Here is a 15,929-nt window from a genome sequence, read left to right as displayed (position 1 = left end):
ATTGAACTTGAGGACAGCCAGGGCTATGCAAAGAAACCCATCTCAGAAAAATAAATAAATAAGTAAAGTGCTTTGTTTGTTTTACACTGTGTCCTGGATGAGTTAGTTTCTTATTTACAGCAGTTTTCTTGCAGGTAAAACAGAAATAACATCTCTTCAGCCTACTTCAACACACTTAGCTAAGAGTGTATAGGGACGCCTGTAGTAGGTGTTAGAGTCCTGTAAGGGGGTTGCAGGGACAGCTACTTGGTTAAGAGCATTTGTAGAGGGCCTGAGCCCAGTGCCAAGTACCTTGTGTCAGTTCACAACCACTCCAGCCCAGGGGAGGGGAGCAGCAGCTCTGGCCTCTACTCACACACAGACACACAATTATAAATAAATCTTTAAAAGGAAAAAAGTCACATAGAAGAAAACATGTTTATCCACCAAGGTCCAGCTAAACCTACTTAACTGGTTCCCAGAGGAACCACAGCACCAGCTGCTTCAAGAGGCCAGTGTGTGGGGACCAAGGCCGGAGCCAAAGGTCCCCAGATGAGGGGATCCTGCCAGGACCTGACTCCACTCATTCTCTTTCAGTTTAGTTAAGACTTCATAGGAAAGATCTTACTGGGCACATTTGCAAGCCACACAGCACTTTTTCCATTTCTAGATTTATTTGTTTTTATGTTATGTATAGGGCCGTGTGTGTGTGTGTGTGTGTGTGTGTGTGTGTGTGTGTGTGTGTTTAAACGTAAATAGAGATCTATGCCTAACGAGACTAGAGGCATTGGATCCCCTGGAGCTGGAGTTATGGTTTGTGAACGGCTTGACATGGTTTCAGGAAACTGAACTCAGGTCCTCTGCAACAACAGCAAGCATGGTGACTACTGAGAAGTCTTTGCATTGTTTGATTTCTATAGGGAATAAGATAGGCTGGGGTTTTCCTTAAGGGTTGGGTATACACTCTGTGTCTAAGCCACATACGCGCGCGCGCACACACACACACATACACACACACACGCATACATACATACACACACACATACATACATACACACAGACACACACGCATACATACATACATACATACACACACACACGCATACATACATACACACACACACACATACATACACACACACACACGCATACATACATACACACATACATACATACACACACACAGAGACACACACGCATACATACATACACACACACGCATACATACATACACACACATACATACATACACACACACAGACACACACACATACATACATACACACACACATACATACATACATACATACACACACACACAGACACACACACGCATACATACATACACACACACACGCATACATACATACACACACACATACATACATACATACACACACACACACGCATACATACATACATACACACACACACACACATATACTCTTGCAACTTTTCTCACAAAACACTGGTAGTAGTGTCTTACTTACCTCATCTTTGTCAACTAGTGTGCTGGGGTCTGCCCGGGGCTTGTCCTTGAAAGAGTATGAGGCCGTCTGCTTCTTCAACAGCTCCAGAAAGTCGGGAGGACTATAGTGCGGGAGGTCAGTTGGGACCGGATCGTTTCTCAGCACAAGAGGGGGCCTTTTCCTCCCTTCGTTTTTAAAATTGTAGGTTATTTTCACTGGATTTAATAGGGATTCTTCAATAAAACTCCTTAAATGGTATGTACCAGGTATTGGAGTATTCTGCGGGGAATTGACATTAGATGTAAGATCTGTGTAGACCTGTGACTCCCCATAAGGCCTTGTCCTTGAAGGGTCATTTCTAACTTTAAGAAAGTTTTTATCAATTTTAATAAATACTTTTAATTCATTATATTGTATGTGAACCAATATTGAATGTGAATTCGTTTGTTTTAATTTTGTTTTGAGACAGGATCTCACTATGTAGCCGTGGCTGGCCTTGAATTTATAGAAATCTGCCTACCTCTGCCTCCAAAATACTAGATTAAAGGTGTAATTGGTTTTACTTGAATGTATGTCTGTGCACCACATGTGTTTCCAGTGCCCACAGAAGTCAGAATAGGTTGTCAGATCCCCTGGAACTGAAGTTACAGATGGTTGTGAGTTACCAAGTAAATGCTGAGCCCAGGATCTAGGACCTCTGCAAGAGCAGCAAGTAATCTAAACTGCCGAGCCGTCTCTCCTACCCCTAACAATCATTTTTCTTAATATTCTTTATTTGTATTTTATGCATAAGGCATTTTACTACATTTGTGCAGAATACACAGAAGCCAGTATAGAATGCTGAATCCCTTGGAACTAGAATTAAGCAATGGTTAGCAGCGATATTGGTACTGGGAATTGAACGCAAGTCCTGTGGAAGAGCAGTCACTGTTCTTCACTGTTCTTCACTGTTCCTCCAGCCACCTTGCTCCCAAACATAGAAGAATATTTCAAAAGCATTGTGAGTAATTCCTTTCTTAAGCAACTGCAAGGCATTGCTCTAGAATCAGGGCTAAAAGTTATCTTTAAACTTTATTACAGGTGGGCTGGAGAGATGGCTCATTGGTTAAGAGCACTGACTTTTCTTCAATTCCCAGCAACCACATGGTTGCTTACATGTGGTTTACATGGTGGTTTACAACCATCTGCAATGGGGTCTGATGCCCTCTTCTCATGTGTCTGAAGATAGCTACATAAAATAAATAAATTTGTAAACACACACACACACACAGAGAGAACTTTATTGCACGTGCCCTTTAATCTCAGAGCAACCTGGTCTACATAATGAGTGCTGGACCAGCCAAGGCTATATAGTGAAACTCTGTCTAAGAAAAATAAAGTCACATTTTATATATTTATTTTGTGTATGTGGAGTGAGGTGTGGCATATACCACAGTGTGCACATAAGGGTCAGAAGGTAAAGTCAGTTCTCCCCTTCCTTCACATGGGGCCTGAAGATCGCACTCAGGGCCTCAGCCTTAATGGCTTTTATCTACTGAATATTCTCATTAGCCCAAAAGTTACTTTGTTGAAAGGTAATGAGTATCTAGCTGTAGTTCTCTGGCTACAGATTGCAGGCCAGTGAGTGGGTACAGAGCCCAGTGTCTTAGTTATTGGATACAATGTTTCTAAGGAGCCTCAAGAGTGAGCTGAAATATAATGGCAGCCTCAGAAGGCAGGTGAACATCACATGGTCCGCTTAGGCAAAGAAGGGGTTTGGAACTTCAGATCATGACCACAGCGTGGCTAAATGGCCAGATCAGAAGTTCTGGCACCTCTGACTATCTTTCCAGTGAGTATTCAGCCCATGTCTTTTGTTCAAATTAGTTTGCCTGAAATTTGTCTCTATTTTTAAAGCATTTTGATAGATGAATGTCTGTAATACAAAAGTGTCCTTTGAGAAAGTGAATGGGCCATTCTTTCACATGCTACCAGCTTATTGTTATGTACTTTAAATACTGACCATCTGTGCTGGCTAGTCTTAAGTCAACTTGACACAAGCTGGAGTTATCTGAAAGGAGGGAACTTCAACTGAGAAAATAAGGTCAGCCTGTAGAACATTTTCTTAATCAGTGGTTGATGGGAAGGAGCCCATCCCACTATGGGTGGTGCCATCCCTGAGATGGGGTCCCAGGCTCTATAAGAAAGCAAGCTGAGCAAGCCATGGAGAACTAGGCAGTAAGCAGCATCCTCCATTGCCTCTGCATCAGCTCCTGCCTCCAGGTTCCAGCCCTGTTTGAGTTCCTGCTCTGACTTCCCCCAGTGATGGACTGTGACCTGAAGTATAAACTGAAATAAACCCTTTCCTCCCTAAATTGCGTTGGGAATGGCACTCATTAGAGTAATAGTGACCCAGACTAGGACATCATGTTAACACACTGACTTCTCTGCCATATGTGACAAAATCAGAGGCCAAATCCCCTTTCTAGAGAGGATGTGATTGAGGTCATAGGTTGGAGAGGTTGGATCTGAGATGTGACCGAGATTGTAGGTTGGCCTTAGCTAGCCACTCTGTAAGCACCCGGATGCCTAGATCTGTTTCACTCTCTAAACTTTTACATTCAACACTTAAAGCTAACTTCTCATCATATGCTAATCCTAAAATTATAAGTAGAAATGCAACCTGAGTAGAGCTGAACAAACTTGGTTTTCTCACAGTTAAATGTTGTTAACCGAAAAGGCAAGACTGACTAAAACCTTAATGGGAAGAAAAAGCATTGAACTGGAAAGAGTGAGGGTGTACAGACCGTCTGTTACTGTGAGCCTCCACCATCCTTCTCAGGAATGTACATACCGTTATTGTGAGCCTCCACCATCCTTCTCTCTCAAGACCTGGAGTCTTCTGGGCTTGTTTCTATGAGCAAACACAAATATGTTTATTTGTTTAGAAAGTGATCTCTTGAAATTATTTACCTGAGGAAACTAAATTGCCTGTATCAAACCAACTAGCTATCGTTATTAAAATGAAAGCTGCCTACGTTTTGCCCATACTATTTCCTTACATTGATAAGATAGTAAGAGGTTTTAAGTATCTAAAATCCCTTTGGTGACACTAAAAGAAATATCCCTACCTCACAGCGACGTTGTAAGAACATTAGGTAGTGTTAGGCCATGACTCCTTTGCTCCCAGGCTAGCCAGGGAGCCACATAGTGAGACCCTGTCGGGAGAGAGGGGCAGGACACACACCCACAGCCACATTTATTAAGTCATTGCTTGATAAATGGTAGGTTTTATTTTTAACATATCATCTGTCAAGTTAAGAAACAGATGGCTTGGGTATGCCTTAGTTTCCCGTGGGTTTCTTGTCTCTGCAGTAAGCACTCCATATAAATTTATGACGAACACGAGTTTGCTTCAGCCCCACTGCCCACAGAACCTGGATGTTTTGCTTTTCCTTTTGTGCTATTGCAAATCATGAAAATATCAAACTCTACATTCAGTTTGTAATATGAAATAGGGGATATCTCAAGCAAGAATTCCTAAAAGAATAATTGGTAAAAATGACAGATGCAACTCACTCTGTCTTGAAGCTGAAATCAACTCCATGAGTTCTATAGTGCCACTGTGAACTACCTACATTTCTCTAAACAGCAAAAGAATTTCCCTGGTTTCATATACCATGCTAGACATTCAAGCCAACCTCTTCCCACCCAGTACATTCTTTTATTAGATTCCTGTTGGTTTTTTAGTTGCTCATTTTGCAGCCAGAAAGAAAATGTTCTTAGGCAGGTCAAAACAGGTTTCCCACATCTCCCTCCAAAGCAGAGAACGGTGGTAGGTAGGACTGGGGACCAGTAACAGAGCCAGTCCAGAAGAAATGAGCTGTCCATTTGATCCAGACAAGAGATTTATAATCCAATCATCTATCATTCTAAATTCACTTTAAAGGAGAAGATAAATGATAGGCTAAATATCCCTCATCCAATTTTATTTTTTAAAGTACTAAAAAGTAAGTGGTAGGGCAGACAGAGCATGTCTGATAGAACTGCAAACTGTTCATTCTTTTGGAAATTGACGCTAGTAATTGTGGAGGGAGGTGGGATGGGGGTGGAGAGAGGAGGTAAGGGGAAGTGGCAGAAAAAAAGAAAATCAAATCACAATCAAATAAAACAAAGAATCGGGCAGCTACAGGCTAGATAAGACCCTCGGCAAGGCGGCTAAGCAGCTCATGGGACTCAAGCAGGGATGCGGAAAAGTCATTGGGCTCCGTAAGCGAGGCTGCGGCGCCATGAGGGGCAGGCCACCCTACCGTAGTTGTAAGGATCGGCTCCCCATGACCCAGGTCTTCTCTAGGTACTGTGGTGGAGGTTATAACAACGGTTGGCTCAGCCATTGTGACCTCCTCTCTCCACAGGCCAGTGCTGGCAGCCGGTTGCTAGGCACCATGGCCACCCACCAATTCCGAGCCTGCGCGTGAAAGCCCCACGCAGGGTCCTTGAAGGTCACCTCCAGTGATGGGGACAGGGAAGCAAGGCTCGGTGCGGGCCCCAGCGAAGCTGACTCAGTTGACAGTCTTTGAGACGGTCACATGTATGAGTCATAAAATATAGGGGAATTGTGAAGTTGCCCCAGTTCTTGGGTATGTATAGACAGACTACCCCACACCTGGTGGCACCCCACAAATTCTACCATTCCCTCACATATCACCATCATCCCCATATCCCAGAAAGAGAAACTGGTAACAGATTTAGCTTTACGTTCCAGTTCTGCCATAACACCCACTTCGGGTTGGAATCGGGGCAATCCTGAACACTAGGCTAACCGCTTAGCTATGACAACATACCACCCATCTCTCTCCTCTGGGCCCTTTGCCCACTGCCCCTCCTCCCCTTCTTGGTTGTAGCTTCTCAACCTAGAAACATTTAACAAGTTTTTTTTTTTTTAAAAGATTTATTTTTTGTATGTATATATCCTCAGACACAACACACCAAGAGGGCATCAGATCCCATTATAGATGGTTGTGAACCACCATGTGGTTGCTGAGAATTGAACTCAGAACCTCTGGGAGAGCGGTCAGTGCTCTTAACTGCTGAGCCATCTCTGCAGCCTTGTCTTTTCTTCTCTCCCCCCTCCCCCTTTTTCTTCCTTCCTTCCTTCCTTTCTTTCTTTTTCTTCTAACCTATTTACTTTATGTATAAGTGTTCTCTATCTGTATGTATGCCTGCAGACCAGAAGAGAAAATCAGGTTCCATTACAGATGTGGTTGCTGAGAATTGAACTCAGGACCTCTGGGAGAGCAGTCAGTGCTCTTAACTGCTGAGCCATCTCTCCAGCCCCAGATTTTTAAAACCCTTAATTCCCATTTGCGGTGCACCTATTGTACACTATGCTTCAGGTCCTCAAGGCAGCGCTACAAAGCAGTCATTAATTGGTTTCACCTGTAGAATGAGGACAACTTTCTTGGACAGTGATACCATCACTTCACACACACGAGAAGCCCAAAAATTCAAATCCAGCTCTAGCCAGCTCCAAAGCATCACTGTCAACAGCATGAGGTTTTGGTTTCTCACCACCAACTTTCAAGAGTGAGTAGACACCATTCTTTCCTCACTTTCCCCCTAAAACCATCCAATTCCGGAGAAAGGGCTTCAGAGCTAGGAGCACTGGCTGCTTTTCCAGAGGACCAGGGTTAGGTTCCGAAAACACACATGGTGGCTCATAACAATCCTGTGACTCCAGTTCCAGGAGATCCAATGTCCTCTGCCCTGTAGGCACAAGGCACACACAGGGGGCTCATACATACCACAGGTAAAACACTCATACACATAAACTGAAAATATCCTCAGGGCCAGGAGAGCTCTGAGGGAGGGAAAACCTCCCTGGGACTGCTAAGCCTGGTGATCTTGAGTTTGATAACCCTGAGACCCACATGCTATGAGCAGAAAACTGACTATCAAAAGTTGCCTCTATTTAAATGCTCGGATACACATGCACACACATACAGCATAACATAAACTAAAATCAGAACACAAGAGGAACTTATGTAAGAGCAGTTAGTTATATCTTGGTATCAATTTGTTTTAATGGGGCCTTTCAAAAATTGATGTTCACAGCTTAGTGGTTAAGAACACTGGTTAAGAGGACTTGGGTTCAATTCCCAGCACTCACATGGTGGCCCCCAACTTTTTGTAATCAGTTCTGGGGAATGTGGTGCCCTCTTCTGGCCTCCCAGGGTATCAGGCATACACACAGTATACAGACATGTATACAAACACAGGATACAGACATGGAGGCAAAACACGAAATGTTCTTAATTGATGTTCTTTAAACATCTTGTGATTTTATTAAAACACAAATGGATTCTAATCCCAGGACAGAAACTAAGAAAACCTTATTCAGTTTTAAGATTTGCTTTTCTCTGTCTGTCTGTCTATCTGTCTGTCTGTCTCCTTGTCCACTGATGGTCTGGCATCTACCTCAGCAGGCTCATGAGGCAAGCGCGGTTCCTGATGAGCAGCCGGCCAGCCTCAGATCCTTGGTAGATCCTTCCTCTACTTTCTCCACAATGCTGGCGTTCCTCTCTCCAGTCCCCTGCACCCTAGGCCTCCAGTTCTCCAAGTGCCATGGTCACACTCACTACCACACGTGGCTTCTCAATTTACTACTGTTCAAAAGTCCTGGAAATTGAGTTTAAAATAGTTGGAAGTTAAATAGTTAAGATGAAAAGAAAGTTCTCAAGTGTAACAGGTTAATCAAGTCCACCCTGTGCGTATTTTACTTTCTTATTTTGTAAAACTGGCTCAGCAGACTAGGGACTGAGACCCTAGAGACTACAGACTATGAAGAAGGTACAGAGAAGTCCAGAAACCTACACAAGGTGTGCAAGTGAAAAGAAAGCAACCAGATGAAAAAAAAAAAAATAGTTTACCTCAAAAATAGAAACATATAGGTCAATGACTTCAAGGACTTTTACCCATAAGACAATTGAACACAGCTAAGGAAACATCGCTGGGACTGGGACAAAGCTCACTTGCCAGAATTACTGTCTAGCATGCACACAGCCGTGAAGATACCTTCCAGTATCACACAGCCTGGGCATGGGGGTGACATCCTAGTGCTTGGGAGAAAAAGGAGAATGAGAATTTCAAGGTGAAGTTCAAACAGTGGAAAAGGCCTGGGATATGTGAGGTAGTCTGAAAGAAAAGAAAAAACTAAACAAAACCCACCACTATAATACCTGCCCAATACCTGTTCACCTACCAGACCTCTAAAAATGTTCTTTCCCTAAAATTTCTTGGGAAATTTTACTTCCCAAGGATAATCTTCAACTCTCAAGGCTGAAGAGTTTGATTCCAAGTTTATGCTAAATACCTCTTTGAAAGTTCCTTCAAAAACTGCCATTCATTAAAATTAACCTCAAATTGAAAAATCACCACTATAAATGGTTAAACACATTATCCTGACACAGTAGTGATTTCTCAAACTTCAGGGGCTTGGGCTCAGCAACTGAGAGACCTTGCTGCTCTTACACATGACCTAGATTTGGTTCCCAACACCTACATGGCAGTTCCAGAGGACCTGACCCCTCCTCCTAACCTCCCTCCACAGGTACTAAACTCATGGGATGCGTGGACACTCACATCTTCCTTTACAAATGTGCTTTAACTGACAGAATCATCTCAGAGCAAACATGCTACAGATGGCACTAAAGGATTAATCACTACCATAGTCCTGCTAAACAAATACTAGTAACACAGTAGAGACTTGGAGATGGTTTTAAATCCTAGTCCTGGATTCATATACGATTGTTTACAAAGTAGTTCCAAAGGTCATCATAGAAATTATGTATATTTCAGTATCCTGTAAAAGCAGGATAACATCCCTCTTATGCCTTCTGCACTCTGACATAAAACCACTAAAAACTATGACACAGGTAGGCCAGGGATGTAGCTTCAATGGCCTTCATTCCCAGCACCAGGACAAGAAAGCAACGCTAGGCATGGTGGCACACACTAATTCCAGCTCTGAGGAGGCAAGGGCAAGATTGATGCCAAGTTTGAGACCAGCTATGCATAGTCTAACTTCATTCTTGGTTATCTGTATCTTAGTATTTGTTTGAACCTCCAGACTTTTAACTAGAAAAATACTTATATTAATAGTCCTGTTCTCACTTTACAAGGGCACGGGGCTTAACATGGTAATACTTTAGCCAAAAGGCCAGAGACTATTAAAAAGAATCACTATCTCACTGGACATTTTAGAAAGATCATTAGAAACAGTGATGGCATCTTATAGGTAAATTAATTAGAGCTTGGACAGCAGACCTGAAGATCACTTTTACAGTGGTGTCAACAATGCCTGTAACAGATGTGCGATCCATTTAATACCTCAGAATGTTTATGATCCTTTAAAATGCTAACATCACTCAATAACCTCCCAAATGGCCATCTATTTCTACTAAGTTTTCACTCGAGGAATATGATGAACAGAGTTGGCAGTGTCTTAACTTCCCTCCCCTCCTCTACATAAGGCTGTAGCCGACTGAATGATGAGCTGCCCCGCCTTCCAGGACAACTCTAAATCTTGTGGGCCACAATAAGCAGGTAACAAACATACTCACCCTCCCTTTCAACCCTGGTTCTGGTTTGTTATGGAATTAGGTATTTAAAAGCAGAAAAGAAAAATCTTGATAACCATTCCTTGAACCTAAATTACAAAGCAAGCAATGGAAGAAACAAGCAAAAGCTAAAATACAGCTTAAGCCATCTGCTTATCTAACCCTAAAACTTTACTGTATAGCATGTAAGTAGCTAACAGGACAGCTGAAATTTCTCTCTAGTTAAATTAAGAGCATACTGATAGTTAAAACGAAGAAATAAAGGTAAAACATAGTATCCTCCTGCTACTAACAAAGTTGTTGCAACTGCTTTAAGGGGTAGGAAGCAAGGCTGAAGAGTTAGTTGGTTCAGCAGTACTTGTGTTTACAGAGGGCCCAGGTTGGGTTTCCAGCACTCACAGTGGTCCACAGTTCTTGGAGTCCGGTGCCCTCTTCTGACAGCTGAGGGCAGAAGGCGCACATGTGGTATACATACAGGCCAAACATTCATACTCATCAACCTAAAACCTTTAAATAATAAAAGGTAAACACTAAATATGTATCATATCCCAATTCCTTACAAAAGGTTCATTTATAAAAGGGTTTTTTCTTCTTCTTGGAGACAGGGTCTCACTGTGGAGTCCAGTCTGGCTTACTATGTAGAACAGGCATCGGGCTGACCCTTAAACTCAAAGAGACCTGCCCGCCTCTGCCTCCCAAGTGGTGGGATTAAAGGTGTGTGTGTGCACACTGCATGCCACCATGCCCATCCATAAAAAGGGCCTTTAATCTTTGTAAGAGTAAGACAGGAAGGATTTTCCTATAAGATTCTAGCTCAAAAACAACTGAATCACACCATGAAGAAAGCAATTTCACACGCTGTCTCAAAAAAATCAGACACCAACAGTTATCAAATCACTCAGATTCAGAGCAACAATTGGGTAAATTGTAATTTTTTTTTATTGGAAAACAAATATACAACTTGGAATGGATTTGAGGCAAATTGTGCCGTAAGCAGATTTTCTTTAAGTGGCTAAACAAAGTTTAAAAAGCAAGTAACAATAAAAGAAAATGTTTCTGGTACAATACCAGCAGTACAAAAAAATAGTGTCCGAGTACCTGGATAAAACACCCGTTTTGCAATAGTGCAACTTTTAAGTACATATTGTTGACTGTCCACAGTCCACGCAGAGTTACAACTCCACACTTCAACAACAACATGCTGACAATTCCTAAAAGCTACTTTAAAAAAGGCATAACCCAGATGTTCCCTCATTTGACCAACTCCATCTATGTTTGGATGTGCAGAAGGGCTTAGATATATCCAGAGTAAGCCACATGCAACATGTTACTTGATCAATTTTCTAAAATCAGGTTTAAGGACAATGACAGTAAGATAAGGGAAGAAAACATGGAGGAATGAAGTCCTAATTACTATACATGCATATTTTTTGACAGGGGGAAACCTTTTACAGATAAGTTACAAACAAAGAAAAGGCAAATAAACAATTTTGTACAAGAAATTTAACACAGTCTGTACAGTGTCTTCACTTCGCTGTCATCATTTGTACAAACTCTGAAAAAAATAAAAAACAGGAACGTGAGTCATTGACAAAGGACAAGCCAGCATAGCTACACACTGCATCTCTGTTCCCTCCTACAATCACCACAGCAACAGGAAAGCCAGCTAATGGCCAAAGTTGGATCTTTATAGATCACTATTAATTCAGATCATTAAACACGAAGCAATTAATGTTGGGGCTGTGGTCTACAGCACACTGGTAGGTTACCTGGCGTAGGTAAGACCCAAAGTTCCCAGCAACAGGATGGGCTTAGTTTTACACTTGAATTTTCTATCTGCTAGGTCAAAAGTTAATATTGTAACCTGTTTGACTTTTATAAGGCTAACCTTTATGCTGCTTAAAACTGTTATGAAAAATACAAGTGAGAAAGTGAAAGGTGAAAGACTGATCCCTGAAGTCCTGTCCTTTTCTAAAAGCCTCACTTCCTGTGAGTGGGCAGCCATCTTGTTTCAGGTAACCAAGATACTTTTGAATTCAAACCGTTTCAGACTAGAGTCAGAAAGAAAAACAGAACCTACTCATATAATCTTTTAATTTCATCTTAGGGAATTCACAGTAAAATTTCAAACTTTCCAAATTATCCCACCACCTTCTATAAAACCTGTACAGTTCCATTCAAATGTTAATACCTTATCACAGGCTTAAAACTGACAGTCAAACTTCTTAGGTAAGTCATGTGGTCTTGTTGGCAGACATTTTAAATGACATAAATTTAGTGAGAACTTTTTTAGCATCCAAATTTCAGGAGGTAAAGATCACTGATCTTCAGCTATGAAACACCCTGGTAACTTTATCCTAGAAATAGCTCTGGAGTGAGGTAGCATGCGTGACTTACCTTCATAGTTTACCTGACCGTCCCCATCAATGTCTGCTTCCCTGATCATTTCATCAACCTCTTCATCTGTTAACTTCTCTCCAAGGTTTGTCATCACATGGCGGAGCTCTGCTGCACTAATATAGCCATTGCCATCCTACAAAAGAGTAGTAGGGTGATGTCTGAGTATTTGAATTCCAACATTATGAACAATTTCATGTTAGAAAAGTAGACTTTAGAAATTCGTATCAAGTGGAGGCAGAGGCAGGTGGTTCTCTGTGGGTCTGCAACAGCCTGGTCTTACAGGGAGTTCCAGGGCAGTCAGGGCTACACAAAGAAACCATTTCGGGGTGCATGTGGGGCATGTGTGTTATTTTTTTCACACATATAGTGAAGAGAATCTACACTAGTTGATCTGTAAATGTCAGAAGTAGGATGTCCCCACATTCAAGCCACTATTCCCTGGTTCCAAAGGCACAAAATGCATGTATTTTTTTCCGTAAGACTTGAAATCCCAAGTTTACATTGAATTCTTAAGAGAAGCCCAGTAGGTATCCAGGTAGGTCCTATGAGCTTCATTCTATTCCCAACACATGCAGCCTGAGCTTTACCTTATCAAACACACGGAATGCTTCTCTAATTTCTTCTTCACTGTCTGTGTCTTTCATTTTTCTTGCCATCATTGTCAGAAATTCAGGGAAGTCAATTGTGCCATTACCTGAAAATAGTTTGTATAAACATACAATGCAAACGCCTCTGTGACGAACCCCCCAGGCCCAAATTAAAACACGTACCATCCGCATCTACTTCATTGATCATGTCCTGCAGCTCTGCCTCTGTGGGATTCTGCCCCAGAGACCTCATCACTGTCCCCAGCTCCTTTGTTGTTATTGTCCCATCCCCGTCCTTGTCAAATAGTGAGAAAGCTTCTTTGAACTCTGCCAAGAGAGACACAAAGTCCAAACATACAGGTTAACAATACCACCCTATAGCATAAAATGTACTAACTCTTCAAGAAAGCAAAAACAGCACTTCAAATGGAATTCTGATTCCTAATAAATTAGGTGAGAATACCTTGTGATAATTTGTCAAAATCTTTGGCCAACCAAGCCAGTATGTGTTCACACTGAGCTACCAGGGAGTTTTAAAATCTCAGAAAAATCCAATATACAGACAGATGTTTAGAGATACCTTCAAAGGTTAAAGCTATGTCTAAAATCAACAAAATACTAAATCAAAGCAAAGACTTCAGAAAAAAATTAAATGGGCTAGTTTTCTAACAGCAAAAAAGAGATTATCCATCAAATACTAATATTAATGAGTCAAGTTATCAATGTCCAGTTAGATCTAAGGTTATGGAGAACAAAGGCAATTTTGAGTAGAAAACTTTAGACATTAAAACTTTTATTATAGTCGGGCAGTGGTGGTGCATGCCCTTAAAGACCTGTATTTCCTCACTTTTCTGACTGTCCAATAAAACAGACTCCCCTTGATTGACCTCAAGCAAGATATGTAATAAACTCAGTAAATTGTATAATCCTCAGCAACTCCAGGGACTAAGCAAACTCCAGGAAAGCCACTTTAACTAGTCCCCTGACGTCTATAAAAAAGCTGTACTAAAAAATGACAATGATTCTTTTTTTTCTAACTCTGCAACCAGTATTTTGGTTCAAAGCTACCTCTTTTGCTTCTACTATTGAAACTGCCTCCTGATTTGAGTTCTTTTGTCAAAATTACCCACACAATTACCAGATCCCATTACCTTTTGGAACACCATGTCACTTTATGCAGCATGAACACCTGGTTAGCTTTTGATTTGGATTCCGCTGCACTGACTCATCTCTGGCCACTCAATACAACACTCCCTCCACATATGCACACACAGGTTTAGTCCACTTAAACATCTATTTCCTGAGGAACTCATCTATTATCCATTTGAAGCTTAATTAGGAATTGGCTGCAATAATTGAATGACTTGTGCACAATACTAAACAATCTAATTACTAAACAAATCAAGGCTTCCCCACCTACAAACAAGATTTGATAAAGATTGTATAATGCACCAAATTTATATACTTAAAAAAAAAGTTCTGAGTGCCTTTTCACAAATAAGATGCACAAATTATCTAGAAACAAATATCGGCATAGGCCCATATTCTATCATTTCCTAAATTATTAAAAGGTTAAAGTACTTAAGAGTACATACTTAACCATCTTTTATTTGACATCGTTTAAGTGCATACCCCCCCATGTTTAAGTAGCAACAATCAAGCTATTATATTACATGTAGTTTAACTACGCTAACCTATTTGTAGGAAAAATAGATGGCTAAGTTTATGTATCCTAAATTTCAAAGATTTAAAACATCCATGGGCCATGTCACAGTGGTGTACAACTGTAATTCCAGAACCGGGGAGGCTGGGCAGGAGGATCAAGAACTAGAGGCCAGCCTGGGTCTTGTCTCCAAACAGAAACCACATCACTCATGCTACACCTGCTAATTTATATACAAAACAAAGGAACTAATGACATTACCAAAGGCCAAATTTATATTCTTATACTAAAGGCTCTTTAATCTTTTTTGTTTTTTTAGAGACAGGGCTGCTTCTGTGTAGTCCTGGCTGTCCTGGAACTTACAGAGATCCTGAGTCTGCCTGCTGAGTAACTAGGACTGAAGGGCTGGGCCACTACCACAGGCAAAACTATTCTTATGCTGAAGAGTCAGAGCTATGATACATTGGAAACACACACTGTATATCCATTTGCCTTTACAGTTCATTCGCTCTTCAAAGCCAGCACAATATATACTTACAAACAGGAGCACTTTTTTCTAAGCATTAATTCCCATTAATACTATCAGAATACAAAATTAGGAGCTAAAAGTTAAATATACAATAAAAATACTGAATATCACAGCTATCTTGTATGTAAAGGGCCTGCTCCTAATTGTTCTAGTAACACGAAGACTGAAACTTTTAGAAGTCAGAATAGCTCGTTTTATTTGTTTAGCAATGAGACTACATATCACAACAAAGAGAAGGTGAGTGCCCAAGGGTACAGCAAGCCTTCTGTATTCTGTAGTCAGGGTAACCACTGCTATAAATCCAATAAGGTTAATGTTTTAATCAAATCTGGACCTTGAAAGTTGAAAACTTTTAAAGTACTTTTTACTACCAGTCTTTCAAATGTGAAACAGTAACTGAAGTACAGATAAAGTTGTAACAACATTAACTGGTTACTGATGTCGTACTAGAATGAGGTATTCTTTAGGAAAAAAAAAATCATAAAGCAACATAAACTTTAATAACTGTTTCACCAGAACAAGTACTGTTTTATTTCTAGACTAAGTTATTTACTATTAGAATTTCTAAACAAATCTATAGTAGTATTTATTACAGTATGAGAATAAAAATAGCTTCAACTCTTCATATAATGTTGCATTTTATATCCCTAGATGGTCAACATTTCTTTCTGGAAGGACAAGAAGATTTTAGACTCCAGAATATCA

At 40.9% G+C, this 15,929-nt stretch overlaps 2 protein-coding genes across 3 annotated transcripts in view; both read right to left on the bottom strand.

Annotated features, from left to right (window-relative positions):
* The window catches only part of Stpg4 (sperm-tail PG-rich repeat containing 4), a 32,699-nt gene extending 26,805 nt beyond the window's left edge, over positions 1-5,894 (bottom strand). Inside the window, exons 1-4 of one of the 2 annotated variants that reach the window (XM_076942486.1) lie at positions 5,738-5,894; positions 4,282-4,341; positions 1,712-1,727; positions 1,470-1,633 (exon numbers count right to left, since the gene is read on the bottom strand). In XM_076942486.1, coding sequence (XP_076798601.1) covers positions 1,470-1,633; positions 1,712-1,727; positions 4,282-4,341; positions 5,738-5,821 — 324 coding nt within the window. In that variant the 5' untranslated portion in view covers positions 5,822-5,894. Of the gene's footprint in view, positions 1-1,469; positions 1,728-4,281; positions 4,342-5,737 lie in introns of both variants that reach the window. The other variant, XM_034514605.2, reaches the window with a different exon arrangement.
* A 5,072-nt stretch (positions 5,895-10,966) lies between these two features.
* Positions 10,967-15,929, bottom strand: part of Calm2 (calmodulin 2) — a 12,545-nt gene continuing 7,582 nt past the window's right edge. Inside the window, exons 3-6 of the mRNA XM_034514063.2 lie at positions 13,216-13,359; positions 13,033-13,139; positions 12,443-12,578; positions 10,967-11,600 (exon numbers count right to left, since the gene is read on the bottom strand). Of these exons, the coding sequence (XP_034369954.1) occupies positions 11,572-11,600; positions 12,443-12,578; positions 13,033-13,139; positions 13,216-13,359 (416 nt within the window). The 3' untranslated portion in view covers positions 10,967-11,571. The remainder of the gene's footprint in view (positions 11,601-12,442; positions 12,579-13,032; positions 13,140-13,215; positions 13,360-15,929) is intronic.

This window comes from Arvicanthis niloticus, chromosome 11 (assembly GCF_011762505.2).
Source record: "Arvicanthis niloticus isolate mArvNil1 chromosome 11, mArvNil1.pat.X, whole genome shotgun sequence".
In the NCBI taxonomy this organism is placed as follows: domain Eukaryota; kingdom Metazoa; phylum Chordata; class Mammalia; order Rodentia; family Muridae; genus Arvicanthis; species Arvicanthis niloticus.
The sequence above is the reverse complement of the archived record's forward strand: the minus strand, read 5'-3'. Positions and strand labels throughout refer to the sequence as shown.